Genomic DNA, 13,471 nt, shown 5'->3' with positions numbered 1-13,471 from the left:
AGTTATTACACATTACTTTCGATAGCTTTGGCGAGGCAGTTAGGTCAAGGGGTATTTGTACTGAAGCTTCAGGAGTGCTTGCTTTGTCTTGATTTATATTTCCTCCAGCTGCTCTGAAGCATCTTTTTATATCAGTGCAGATGCTAGATCCAGACATTAGGAGAGTTTCAACCTCTAAGGTGATGAAGACTGTAGATTCATAAGCCCCTCGGGCATCATTTGAAACTAGAGATGGTATTTAGAGTCTTGAAAGATAGATTTCGCAGTACAACCAGGCTGTGAGTAAGCTACCTCCGGGCCACTTTTATACTCATCCGTAACTTTTTCAGTTGTATATACTGGCCACAATGCCTGTCCATTTGAAAATAAATGAAATGGCTGAAATGGTAGCTTGGGTCGTCTGTGAGCAGAGACCGATTCACAGTCATTCAGTGTCACACGGGACACCAGAGAGTCTGCCAAAGATTCATACTGTGAACCCTGAGTATCTGAGACAGGTCTCAGCTAATTTAGAAAGTTTATTTTGCCAAGATTGAGGACATGTGCCCATGACACAGCCTCAAGAGGTCTTGTGGACATGTGCCCAAGGTTGTCAGAACAGTCTGGTTTTACACGTTTTAGGGAGACATGAGACATCAATCAACATATGTAAGATGAACATTGGTTCAGTCTGGAAAGGAGGGACAACTGGAAGCAGGGAGGGGGCTTCTACATCATAGGTAGATGAGAGACAAATGGTTGCATTCTTTTGAGTTTCTGATTAACCTCTCCAAAGGAGGCAGTCAGATATGCATTTATCTCAGTGAGCAGAGGGGTTACTTTGAATAGAATGGGAGGCAGGTTTTCGCTTTAGCTTAGTGATTTTGGGGTCCCAAGATTTATTTTCCTTTCACAACACCAAATGCGCAGTTGCATCCCCAATAGTCAAGAAATCGATTTTTTTCCCCTTAGAATCAGATGTTAGTATTATGATTTGGCCTCTTCGCTCCCATTCCTATTCACTGCGGTGAGTCACCCAAACACTTTCAGACAACTTTCTAAATGTGAATCAGCTCTGTATTGTGGTTACTTCCAGGATGCAATGTGCAGGTGAAGGCGGGCATTGTAAAGTTGTACAGCTCTGTCTTTAGGTCCAGCTTGAAACAGCTTCATATCTGTCAGCCTTTGAGCCTGGGTCTTCAGGCCGACTGAAAAACTCACCCTGCCTTCAGTGGAACTTTCACCATCTATACCTAGCATCCAGAATTTCTACTGACAGCCTGTGTTGATATTGATACTTCACGAACTTCTTTATTCATCAAACCCTGCCCAAATCTGGCTTCGTTCACTTTTTGTTGTCTAGCCTTGATTTAATCCTATCTTATCTCCAGTCTTCTGAAGTCTAATTTTCCTTTTTAGGAATCTCTGTCTCTTGTTTTCAATTTTTTTTTTTTTTTTTTTTTTGTCTACCCAGGTATCTAGAACTCTTTGGGTGAACAAGAAAGAACTCTACCTTAATTAAAAATAAAAGAGGAGGGAGAAGGATTTATTGGGCCACACAACTGAAAGGCCCAAGCATGGTCCTAGTTTCACATGTGGTGTTCCAGGTGTGCAAAGAATATGTCAGAAAGTGTCTCTCTTCATCTCTTAGTTCTGCTTTTTTTATATTGACTTTATTTTCAGTAGACCCTTTCCTCATGGTAGTCCCAAAGTTCCGAGTTTATAGTGTTAAAGCTGTTTGAAATCAGTACAAAATTATTTCTTATACCAAATAGTTATAACAAAAAAAGGCCTAGAATTGAGTCTTTTTGGACAAACTTGTCATATTTTCATGCAGAAGTCAATTCTTCTCACCAGAAAGATGGAAAACGCTAAATGCCCAGGTCTGGGTTACATGCATGTCCTTTAAGCCTAGAAGATGCAATCAGGCATACTTCAACCACATGCACCAAAAAAACATCAGGGCATTATCATCAGAGGAAGGTAGAATGGAATCAGATAGGTCAAACCAACAGGCAACCATCATAACCACCTAGGACCCTTGGGATGTTTGGGTGGAATATAGACTAGAAGGATCTTAATCTAAAATGAGATGAACTCAAACTGGTGGTTTTAGCAGTCTTCCCAATTCATTCAGATACACCTCAACGTCTGAGAACCACAACCCCAGAGATCCTAGAGATTCCAACCACCCCTGCACGTGTCCTTGGCCATTGAATCTCAGAGTTCAGAAAGATGGCTCAAAGTGTGAGTTTCAGATTTCCCCACTCTGCAGACATTTACTCAGCAAAATGTATCTTAGGCTCAGTTCTGGAAAAGCAAGGAGGACATGCTGAGTAGCAATGAACAACAAAAGAAGCTCCTGCCCTCCTGGAGCTTTTATTCCAGTTGAGGTAATTGACAAATATGTGAATAAATGCATGATATAATGGCAGGCAATGATAATTATGGTAAAGAAAATGATGAGAAGCTAGCTAGGTAACAATGTGGGCAAGAAACAGCATTCTACAAGAGAAGCATAGCAGATGTAAATGTCCTGTGGACTTAGGAGTATCAAGAGACAGACAAAAGGCTGGGCACCATGGCTCCTGCCTGTAATCCCAACACTCTGGGAGGCCGAGGCATGCAAATCACCTGAGGTCAGGAGTTCGAGACCAGTCCGACCAACATGGAGAAACCCTGTCTCTACTAAAAATATAAAACTTTAGCCAGGTGTGGTGGTGCATGCCTGTAATCCCAGCTACTCGGGAGGCTGAGGCAGGAGAATCACTTGAACCTGGTTGGTGGTGATTACGGTGAGCTGAGATTGTGCCATTGCACTCCAGCCTGAGCAACAAGAGCAAAACTCCATCTCAAAAAACAAAATAAAACAAAACTAAAAGAGATAGCCAAAAAAAGTCTGGCGTGGCTGGAACAGCGCTCAAAAAGCAGCGTGGTAGGAAATGAGAGCTGAGGTACACACAGGATTCAAACCACATAATGCTTTCGGACTAGGATGAGAAATCTGGATTTCATTCCATGTCTTGAAAATTAACCAGAAGATATAAACAGAGTAAACAGATGATGTGAATAGACATCCTTTGTTTTACTTTTTATTTTTTGAGACAGGGTGTCTGTCATCCAGGCTAGAATACAGTGGCGCAATCTCGGCTCACTGCAACCTCTGCCTCCTGGGTTCAAGTGATTCTTGTGCCTGAGCCTCCCTTAGTAGCTGGGATTACAGGCACCCACCACCATGCCCAGCTAATTTTTGTGTTTTTAGCAGAGACGAGGTTTGGCCATGTTGGCCAGGCTGGTTTAGAACTCCTGACTTCATGTGACCCTACCACCTCGGCCTCCCAAAGTGTGAGACACTGCACCCGGCCTGTTTTACTTTTTTTGGGGGGGAGGGTGTAGTCTAGCTTTGTTGCCCTGTTTTACATTTTTAAAGGATTGCTCCAGCTTCTATGTAGATAGCCTGGGTAGCTATTTTTGGAAAGAAGAAGATCACTTAAGCTTCAAGAGGTGATGGTGGAAAGAAGGAGACATGGAATACACCTGCTATGTGCTCATAAAAATGAAACATTAAAAAAGAAAGAAAAAAGTGAACAGAATCAGGATACATTTAAAAGCAGAGCAATTTGGACCTATTAAAACATAGAATGGGAGAAATAAGGAAAAGAAAGGAATCCAGGATAACTGTATCTACCTGAGTAATGTTCTGGAAAATTGCCAGTTGTTTCATTTTATCTTTATCTTTTTCTCCTTTTCTGTTTCCTGAATAATATATTTGTCTTTGATTTATGTACATTTGTACTTAATCTTCTGTTCTTTCTCAAAATGATAATAAAGTTTCCATTTCTGCCACAGCTTTCAGGACATACAAAGGTACATGCAAAACATCAGCAGAACCTCCCATTTCCTACCCACCAAAAAAGGTTTCAGGAATTCCAGGCTAAGAGATCAGGGTTTGGCAGCCCGGGTGAAAGCAAATGACTGACAGCAACAGCAAATGCGGTACATTCCATGAGAGGGATGGGAAGAGGAAGCCTGGGCTGTTGAAACTGTCTGTTCTCTACAGGGGCAGGCAGCTATTCGCACTGGTTGGCTTCATTCAGCAGAGTGTAGGCTTCTTGAGGACAGTGAATTAACTCATTCTGTATGTAGCCAGCTCCACTTCACTTGGTTTCCTGCTCTGTGCTTCAGAACCACTCCGTAAATATGAATCTAATTGAATTGACTAGCAAGAAGGAAATAACTCACTGTTTGCAAAGCGGATTGAGCCCAGAGGTATTCCTCTACAGGGCTTTAAAACTGCCACTGAAAACAAGATTATATTTTATTCCAATCACACTAAAATTAGTTCAACTACATTTATATATTGAAAATATCCAGAGCAGTTCAATTCAGTGAGTGGCAACATTTTCGTAGCCTAAAGCACTCATTGAGGATGTTGGGACAGAGAGGAGAGCGTGAGTGAGACAGAAGGGGTGGAAGAAAGGCTGAACCCAAGCTAGAAAATAAATTTGCACATTCGCTTCAGGTTTCTGTTACAGAAAGAAATAGTACAGCCATCACATCAGTGTTCTCTGGACTTCAGTCATTTGAGAATCACCCTATAATTTTTGGCATGCCTTTTGTATCAGTCAGGGCTCTCCAGAGAAACAGAACTAGCATACAAATAAAAAAGAGATTTATTTTAAGGAATCACTTCCTGCAATTGTACAAACTGGCAACTCCAAAATCTGTCAGGCAGGTTGCAGGCTGGAAACTCAGACAAAGAATTGGTGTTGCAATCTTTAGCCTGAAATCTGCAGGGCATGCTGGAAACTTGGACAATATTTGTAGATTACAGTGTTGAGGCAGAATTTCTTCTTTAACTGGAAACCTCAGTGTTTGCTCTCAAAGCTTTCAACCAACAGCATGAGGCCCAGCCAAATCATTATCAAGCATAATCTTCTTTACTTACAGTAACTGTAAATGCCAGTTACCTCTACAAAATACCTCCTCAGCAACATCTAGACTAGTGTTTGACCCAGCAACTGGATACCACAGCCTCACCAAGTTGACACACACAATTAACCACTATATCCAATGTATTTATCCCCATTCATTCATTTCACACATATTTATTGAATCATTCTATATGCCAAGTACTTTTCTTGGCTTCAGGGAAACAGTTGTGAATAACACAAAATCCCTGCCCTCTTGGAGTAACATTCTAATGTGATACTCAGTGGAAGCAACAAGTTGGATGGGAAGAAAGAGGATCAAGAGCTCTGCTCTGGCCATGTTGAGATTTTGATGCCTCTAAACACCATGCAGAGCCATCCTTTAGGTTCTGCTGCAGTAAGGCACAGGACAAAATAAGAAAACATGAATTACTTTAGGTTTTACCCCTTGTAATAATGAAATGTGAGCATGAATATAATGTTAAGAAAAATATGTACACAATCACTAATTGGTCATATTTTCCTACATACATTAAAAGATATATACAGCTGTTTTGTTTTCTTCATAATATTACCTGATTTTTTAAAAAGTAATTTTGACCATTTTCCTCCATAACAATGTGAGCACCAGTATTTCAAGAACCTTGTCTGTTTTGCTCACCACCATCTTCCCAAGACTGTCGTGTCATCAGAGTTAGAATTTAAGAACAAGATAATATTGTTTATAAGCAGTGCACTGCAGGAAGGAAGGAAAGTGTTCACCAGCCAGAAGTTGGATTGTCTCTGCCATCTCAGGCCTTTACGAAATAAAAATCCAGGCTTTTCTTTATATGTGAGCCCCTCTGGGACTTGTCTGTGGTCAGCAGGCCTTAAGGCTGGGTGTCATGACCTTCAGGAAAAAGATGAGAGAAAGGCTCAGCAGACAAGAAAAAGGTGGACATCGTGGTTCAAGAGAGCAAACTTCAAAGAGGCTGTTGAAAAGAGCACTGATAACCTGCAATTGAAATAGGTCAGAATATTTGTCTGGCAAAACATTTAGAATCAATAGAGGGTCAGGGTCCCAGTGTTTGTACAGGAGACTGCACCATCAAGAGGCTTTATTTGTTGAGATCTCTGAATTTTTAAAATGAGGGACATGATGTTCTATTGCTTATGGAGGGGCTGATGTCTTCATCAGCATCTGGAACAGTGCCCGAGGCATAGTTCCTCAGTAAACATCGATTGAATAAATGAGTGAGTGAATGCATGAACTATTAACATTTTAAATGGTTATCCATGTACTGCCTATAAAATTACCTTTTGCAGCACAGGAAATATGCCTGTCTAACAAGGAGTGCAGTGAGAGTGAAATATTGCCAAGCCCTTGCGGCTACAGATCAAAAAGCTGCATTCTCTGCTCCCCTCTACTGATCATCTATCTGAAGTGGAAGAGGAGGGGTTTTTTGATTGGCTCTCCTGAAGCCTTATTAATAATTACATTCATTTTCTCTAAATGTAGGTTCAATGACACTCCATATTTTTTTTAAAAAAATTTTGTTATGTTGGTTTGAGGAATGTATGATTAAGATACTAGTCCTTCCTTCCAACCAGAAACAGACTTACCTCCCCAATCACTGGAACTGATAACCGCAGACTTTACCCAAAAGCACAGCAGGATTCAACACCCAGACTCCTATCTGCACTGCACTCTCTCAGTAAGCAGATCAGAGACACAAAATCCCAGAAGGCACAGAGCCTAGCATGACTGCTCCTTCTTCTAAATATACCTATCAGATAGGTCAGTGGAGAGCAATGAGAGGGGAGAAGGAGAAAAGAGATTGTACATGTCCCTCTTCTAGATTCTCTCCTAGGGCTTGGAGTGGGAATTCCCATACTTGAGGGCACTGTGAAGAGTGGGGAATGATTATCCCACAGAACAGTTCTTTCAACATCAGCAACTTTTAAAAAATCTGCTGGTCTGTATCTGCCCTGGAAATCCAGTACGTTAACGATGTTAACTTGCCTCACTTCCTTCTGCCTCAGGGTTTAAAAATCTTCAGTCTGGATTGTGCTCAACTCAGATATTGATATTTTGATATTTCTGTATTAATTAGGCAGCATTTGACCACTGCCGATGTTGAAGCAATGTACAACATGACTTCTTGATTTCCCTGATGATATGAGAAAACAATAGCCCTTTCTCCATGGATATTATTTTTGGAAAGCTGTGTCAGCTTCAGATATAAGACTACCTTTGATGCTCTGATATGGTTGAGGCAAAGGGAAAGCCACTCTTCTCCAAGGGAAAGGGGATATGGCAGAGCCAACCAGAAACTTGTGGATGTCAGCAGTGGTAAGGCTACCACATGAATACCTTACCTGACAGCAAAAAGCTGGATGGCGAGGGATAAAATATCACACTGCAGAAGAAATGCATGAGCATGTGTATACACACACACACACACACAGACACACACACACACACACAAGTCTGTTAACAGCCTTTAGGACAAGTCCTACTCTGGGTAAGAAAGAAAATGGAAGTGGGCAAGAATCGTTATACGGCTACTTTAAAATTTTTCCATGAAAAGAACATGGTGATGTTGATGTAAAACTCTGTGCTAATGTAATCAGCTTTCATGGATAGTTGCAGAACTAGATCCATTATTTTAAATGTCAACCCACTTAAAGCTATGATTTCTAGCTTTCAGTGACAGAGAATATTGGGGGATTTGCACAAACTGATAAACCTCATACAATTTCTAGGCATGTTTGAATCTGCACCAAGGCTAACTAAAATGGCTTAATAAAATGTCCCTTGTTAACCCTGACTTCTGTTTAATTAGAAGCATCTGTATGCTTCACTGGCTGATTCTAAATTCTAGCAACTTTGTTTACTTAGAGAGATTCATAATAATATAACTTAATGATGCATACAGTACAGACCAGGTGATTCCATTTTACAAGAATTTTTTTTTTTTTTTTGAATGCTGTGTCTTTCACCTGGAATGTTCTTCATAATAAAAAACTGTCAAAGATTGGAAGCCAATCCTTGAGATTATCTAATGAAAATCTTCCACTTATAGATAAGGGAACTGAGACCCAGACTTGTCCAAGACCATTTCTGAGTAGGTAATAAAACTAGAATAATAACATAGCTTTCAACTCTCAATTTTTGTTCTGTCCTACCCATCCTTTAAAACTCAATGCAAGCCCCACTGTGACATGAAGGCTTCTGTGACCCCCTCCCCCAGTGATTTCTCACTTTGATGAATCCCTAATCATGGTCTATATTATACCGTTAGCATTTGATTGAAAACTTGTCACTCCCAATATTATGCTTCACTCTTATATCTCTAAGGATATATGTGAGCTAATGCTTTCATTTCTTCTCTTCCTTTGACCTGCAAACTTTTGAAAAGGGGAGTCCATACAAACTCCCTTCTCTTCCTTGCTACCAATTCAGTCTTTAATCCCTTGCAATGCGGGTTCTGCTTCAGTTTTTATTCTAAAACCACAAATGCCCTTATTGATAACCCTATGAGCCTTCTTCATTCTCCCTGTTCTCTCTGAAACACTTCTAACCATTCTCTCCTTCTGGATACCTATCTCCCCTCTGGAATTTCTCTTCATAGCATTCTGTCGTTTGTTCTCTACCTCTGTAGTTTCTCTGTGTCTCTTTCACCAACCCCATAGCTACCTCCCACTCCTAAAATAATCTCAGCCCCAACATTATCCCAGTTATCACCACGTATACATTACTTGCTGGACACCACCACAAGGATGCCTAACGTCTATCACAAATTCAACCAAAACAACAAACTCCTTTTTCCCCATACATGCAACATACACTAAACACCCATTTCTGCTGATGGCAATATAATCCTTTCAGCCTAACAGGCTGACAGTTTCCAGATCACCTTCCCTTCCTTGTGCTACAAATCTAATCCTGTGGCCAAATCAGTTTCACTTCTATTTTAAACATTTTTCAAAAATTCATCTTTAGTGTAGTTTTCCTTTTCTTTCTGCTACATTGTCCTAGTCCAGGCCCTCATTATCTATCCTCTGAGCACCCCAGTAGCTCTGGTTGGGAAAATAGAACTGTAACCTAAAAATCGGTATCAACACAAAGTAATATATGCTAAAGGATATGTGAATGGAAATAAAAAAAAGAGGTCCCTAACTGGTCATGCAAAAGCCAGATCTGAACACAGATATGTTTCATCTGACCTGAAGATAATTTTTACACTACCGAGCCAACTTTAAAAAGAGACCAGGCCGGGCACGGTGGCTCATGCCTGTAAACCCAGCACTTTGGGAGGCCGAGGCAGGTGGATCACGAGGTCAAGAGATCGAGACCATGCTGGTCAACATGGTGAAACCCCGTCTCTACTAAAAATACAAAAAATTAGCTGGGCATGGTGGCGCGTGCCTGTAATTCCAGCTACTCAGGAGGCTGAGGCAGGAGAATTGCCTGAACACAGGAGGCGGAGGTTGCGGTGAGCCGAGATCACGCCATTGCACTCCAGCCTGGGTAACAACAGCGAAACTCCGTCTCAAAAAAAAAAAAAGACCAAATAAAAATCAGTATGTTCAGGTTTTCTGGTAAAGGGGGTGATCTGGCAACATTAGGGTCTAATTCATTCAGTGTAGTCGTCAACTGGAGCTGAGTTGCAGTCTCCTCCTTAGACATCTGCTCTCCAAATCCCCATCGGCATCACCACTCCCTAGCTTCATTCAATTACTTACTTTCACTGGCTCTACTCGGCCATGCTTTTTGGTCCCTGTAGGTGGCCGAGTTTGTAAATTCTGCTGTAAAAGTAAGGGCTAAGGGTTTTTGAGGGTAAGGATGCTAGTTCTGCTAAGCATATATCCTTGGTCACCTAACATTTTATCTGTCACACAGTAAGCACTCAATAAATGTTGGGAGAAAGTTTTGGAGGTGACTATAGGCAGGCAAAGTACAAAGATACACGAGAAAGTAGGATTTAAATTGAGCCTTGGCCAAAACAGGTTGATTTGATTAATATACAAAGAGGAAATAAAATAATATTTGAGACAAAGAATATTCTCTATTTTAATCCCAAATTTGGACTTATTGTTTAATCAGTTTAATTTACTTAACTTCTTTGAGCATTGTTTCCCTGTCTGCTGAATTAGGATACCATGTGTGTCATAGCGTTGTTATAACTAAGGTGAATTACTCAGTAAGATTCAATTACTGAAATTACTGAGATAAATTACACAGTAGAATTCAATAAATAGTAGTCATTAACAACAACAACAACATAATAATAATAATAATAGTAACTCCCTGAATAAAGTCACCAATAGATGTATAGGGTCAGGGCATGTGGGTAGCCCAATTAGACTGAAGCGCAGTGCTTCACAGAGGAAAATGATGATAGATAAAAAGGGAGAGAGAGATGACAGAAGCCAGAGTCAGTTGCCATTTCTCTCTCTGACCGACTCAAGTCTTAAAGCTAATAAATGCATCACTGAACTTTCTGTGTGGTGTAACAAAGGCCAAGGACTGTGACATGTTCCTTTCAGTAGAAAGGGCTTGAACTCTGAGTCAGATACACATAGGTTCTAATATCAGAGCTGGCACTTAACTGAGTTAAGAACCAGATTTTTAACTGTTCTAAATCTCAGTTGCCTTATCTATAAAATGGGGATGGGATGGCCTTTTAGAATAGCGTTGCTGTGTTAAGAAATATATATGCTAGGCTCATGGTGGAGCCTCAATAAATTTTAATTCTCTGAACTGTACTACGGTTGCACCATCACATGCTATCTATCCTCTGTCCCTTTCTTTTCTTTCCCTCTTGTTTGTATTTGCTTCCTATGTTTTTCTCTATCTCATCCTCACCAGGCTCTTTCGCCTCCTTACCTATACCTAGTGTGTTAAGTGTTTACTAAGATTAATCTCATTCAAAAGCATTTAGAACCCTTACTATAAGTCAGGCACTATGCTAATACACGTGTTAGCACAGCTCCGTGTAGTGGCCTTGGAAGTACTTAAAGCTCATTTTTATGTATAAGCCATATCCCGTCCAGGTAAGTCAGTTTGCAAAGTATGTCAGCTTGAAGTTAAACAAGGTGACATTCTAAGCCAATCTGTGTTCACACTGTTTGTAGTTCCAAACGGGTACGTGTGGGCATAGCATAGAGAAGAACCAGGAAACCTAGGATAGGTATCGTTGGAACCGCATGAAGCATCAGTGAACAGCAGTAAGAGGAATGAAAGTCAAACAATATTCAGACGAATCCTTTGACCCATTAATCATATATGTCAGTTTTGCCTGAGGACATAATTATAAATATGCACAAAGATTTAACTACAAAATATTGCTTCTAGACTTTTTTTTATAATACTGCAAAAGTAAAACAGACCTTAACATCTAAAAACAGATTAATTCAATTATGGTTTATTCATGTAAGCTATTAATAAAACATGTCACAGAGGAATATTTATTAACAAGAAAAAATGCCCAGGCTGTATTACTGAGAAAAGCAGATGGTAAGGCAAAATATATGAATGAATCTGTGTTTGTAAGTATATAAACATAGAAAAGACTGGAAGGCAAGTGAGCTGTTAATGATAGACTCTGAAGGTAAGATTACGAATTTTTATTTTTTTGTTTTGTGTTTGTAGCTTTGTTTCCATGTATCACTTGTATAACAAGAAGAAATACCCCCCCACACACACACATGTGAGTGGAGATAGATGATAGAGATGATGGCTAGATGGATGATAGCTGGATGGATGATAGATGCATACGTGAAGGGATAGATAGATATACATAGATACATAGATAGTTGGATGGATGGCCAAATGCATGTATGGATGGATAGATACATAGATGATGGATAGATAGATGCATGGATGGATGATGGAAAGATAGATAGGTAGACAGATGGATAACAGATAGATTAGATAGCTGCATGGCCAGATGGACGGATGGATGGATGGATGGATGGATGGATGGATACATACATGGATGGATAAATACATGGATAGATATAGATGCATGGATGGATGGATGGATGGATGGATGAATGGAGTATGGATAAAGGCATTCATGGATGGATGATGAATAGCTAGCTAGCTAGTTGGATGATGGATGGATAGATAGATAGATAGATAGATAGATAATCTCCATGTCCAGGAGGCATATCAAACCTAATGTTTAGGGAGACAATGTTTAATGAGCCTTACGAGTGTCATTAGTGACAGGTTAATGAAAACAGCAAAGGTCCTGAGACTTGTGTCTGAGCCTGTTTTTTTTTTACCATCAGGTCGATGCCCACGGCAACATTCTCCTCAGCACCCTGGAAATCCGGAACGAGACAGGTGGCTCTGAAGTGCTCACGAGCGTAAGCGACCCCAAGGCCACCATGTACTCCTACGACAGCGCCAGCATCCAGTACCGCAAGCCCCTGAGCAGCCGCGAAGCCTACGGGCGCGCCCTGGACCGGCACGGGGTGCCCAGCAAGGGGCGCATCCGCAGGCGCGCCTCCCAGCTCAAAGTCAAAATCCCCGATTTGACTGACGTGAATTCCATAGACAAGTGGTCCCGAATGTTTTTCCCCATCACCTTTTCTCTTTTTAATGTCGTTTATTGGCTTTACTATGTACACTGAGGTCTGTTCTAAGGGTTCCATTTAGACTACTTTCCTCTTCTATTGTTTTTTAACCTTACAGGTCCCCAACAGCGATACTGCTGTGTTTCTTGAGGTAAGAGATTCAGCCATCCAATTGGTTTTAGGTCTTGCATATGTTTTATTACTGCACCATGTTTACTTCAAAAAGACAAAACAAAAAATAATTATTTTTTTTCAGTCTACTGTGGTCCAGGTTATCAGCTCTTTAAGAGCTCTATTAATTGCCATGTTTACAAACAAACACAAAGAGAGAAGTTAGATAGGTAGATCTTTAGCAGTCTTTTCTAGTTGTGCCGGATTTTACTGATTTATTTTTTAAGTCAAAATGAAAAGAGGACCTTGCTGTCCGCCTGCACTGCTTCCTGGTAAACTGTAACAATCTTACATTGCCAAAAAAAAAAAAAAAAAAAAAAAAGAAGAAGAAGAAGAAAGAAAGAAAGAAAAAAACCACAATTTCCAGGATTGCAGATGAAAAAAACAAAGCCATTGACAAGTTACAGATTTCCAGGAAGAAGCAAAAGGAAAAGGAGCTTAGAAAGGAAAGGAAGATTCCCCACTACCCATAAATTCTCCCATGTCTGTTGTAAAAGGGCTCCACAGCTCCACAGAAGAAGAGGGAAGGAAGGGCACGAGCTGGTCAAGGTTACGCAATCCCAACCTGACATCTTCACCGCACCATTAAGCTGGATATTCTGAAAAATGCTTTTCTCAGACTTCTGGCAAATTTTAAATTAACATTAGAATCCAACCTGGTTGACCTGGTAGCGATGGAGAACATGTTTCTTTTTTTCTTGAGAATAAGGAGCTTGGAAGGTAATGACCATTTTTCTAACTGGCCATTTCAGATGTGCAGCCCTGAATTCATCTCATCACCCTGGCTCTCCCTGATGCTGTGCCAAGAAGCCATGCCATCC

At 40.5% G+C, this 13,471-nt stretch overlaps 1 protein-coding gene across 5 annotated transcripts in view; it reads left to right on the top strand.

Annotated features, from left to right (window-relative positions):
- GABRB1 (gamma-aminobutyric acid type A receptor subunit beta1) overlaps positions 1–13,039 on the top strand; it is a 439,900-nt gene extending 426,861 nt beyond the window's left edge. For all 5 annotated transcript variants that reach the window (XM_035293755.3, XM_054253375.2, XM_035293756.3 and 2 more), the window contains one exon: positions 12,192–13,039. In XM_035293755.3, coding sequence (XP_035149646.1) covers positions 12,192–12,536 — 345 coding nt within the window. In that variant the 3' untranslated portion in view covers positions 12,537–13,039. The remainder of the gene's footprint in view (positions 1–12,191) is intronic.
- The last annotated feature ends 432 nt before the right edge of the window (positions 13,040–13,471 follow it).

This window comes from Callithrix jacchus, chromosome 3 (assembly GCF_049354715.1).
Source record: "Callithrix jacchus isolate 240 chromosome 3, calJac240_pri, whole genome shotgun sequence".
NCBI lineage: Eukaryota > Metazoa > Chordata > Mammalia > Primates > Cebidae > Callithrix > Callithrix jacchus.
This window is presented reverse-complemented; position numbering and strand designations above follow the sequence as displayed.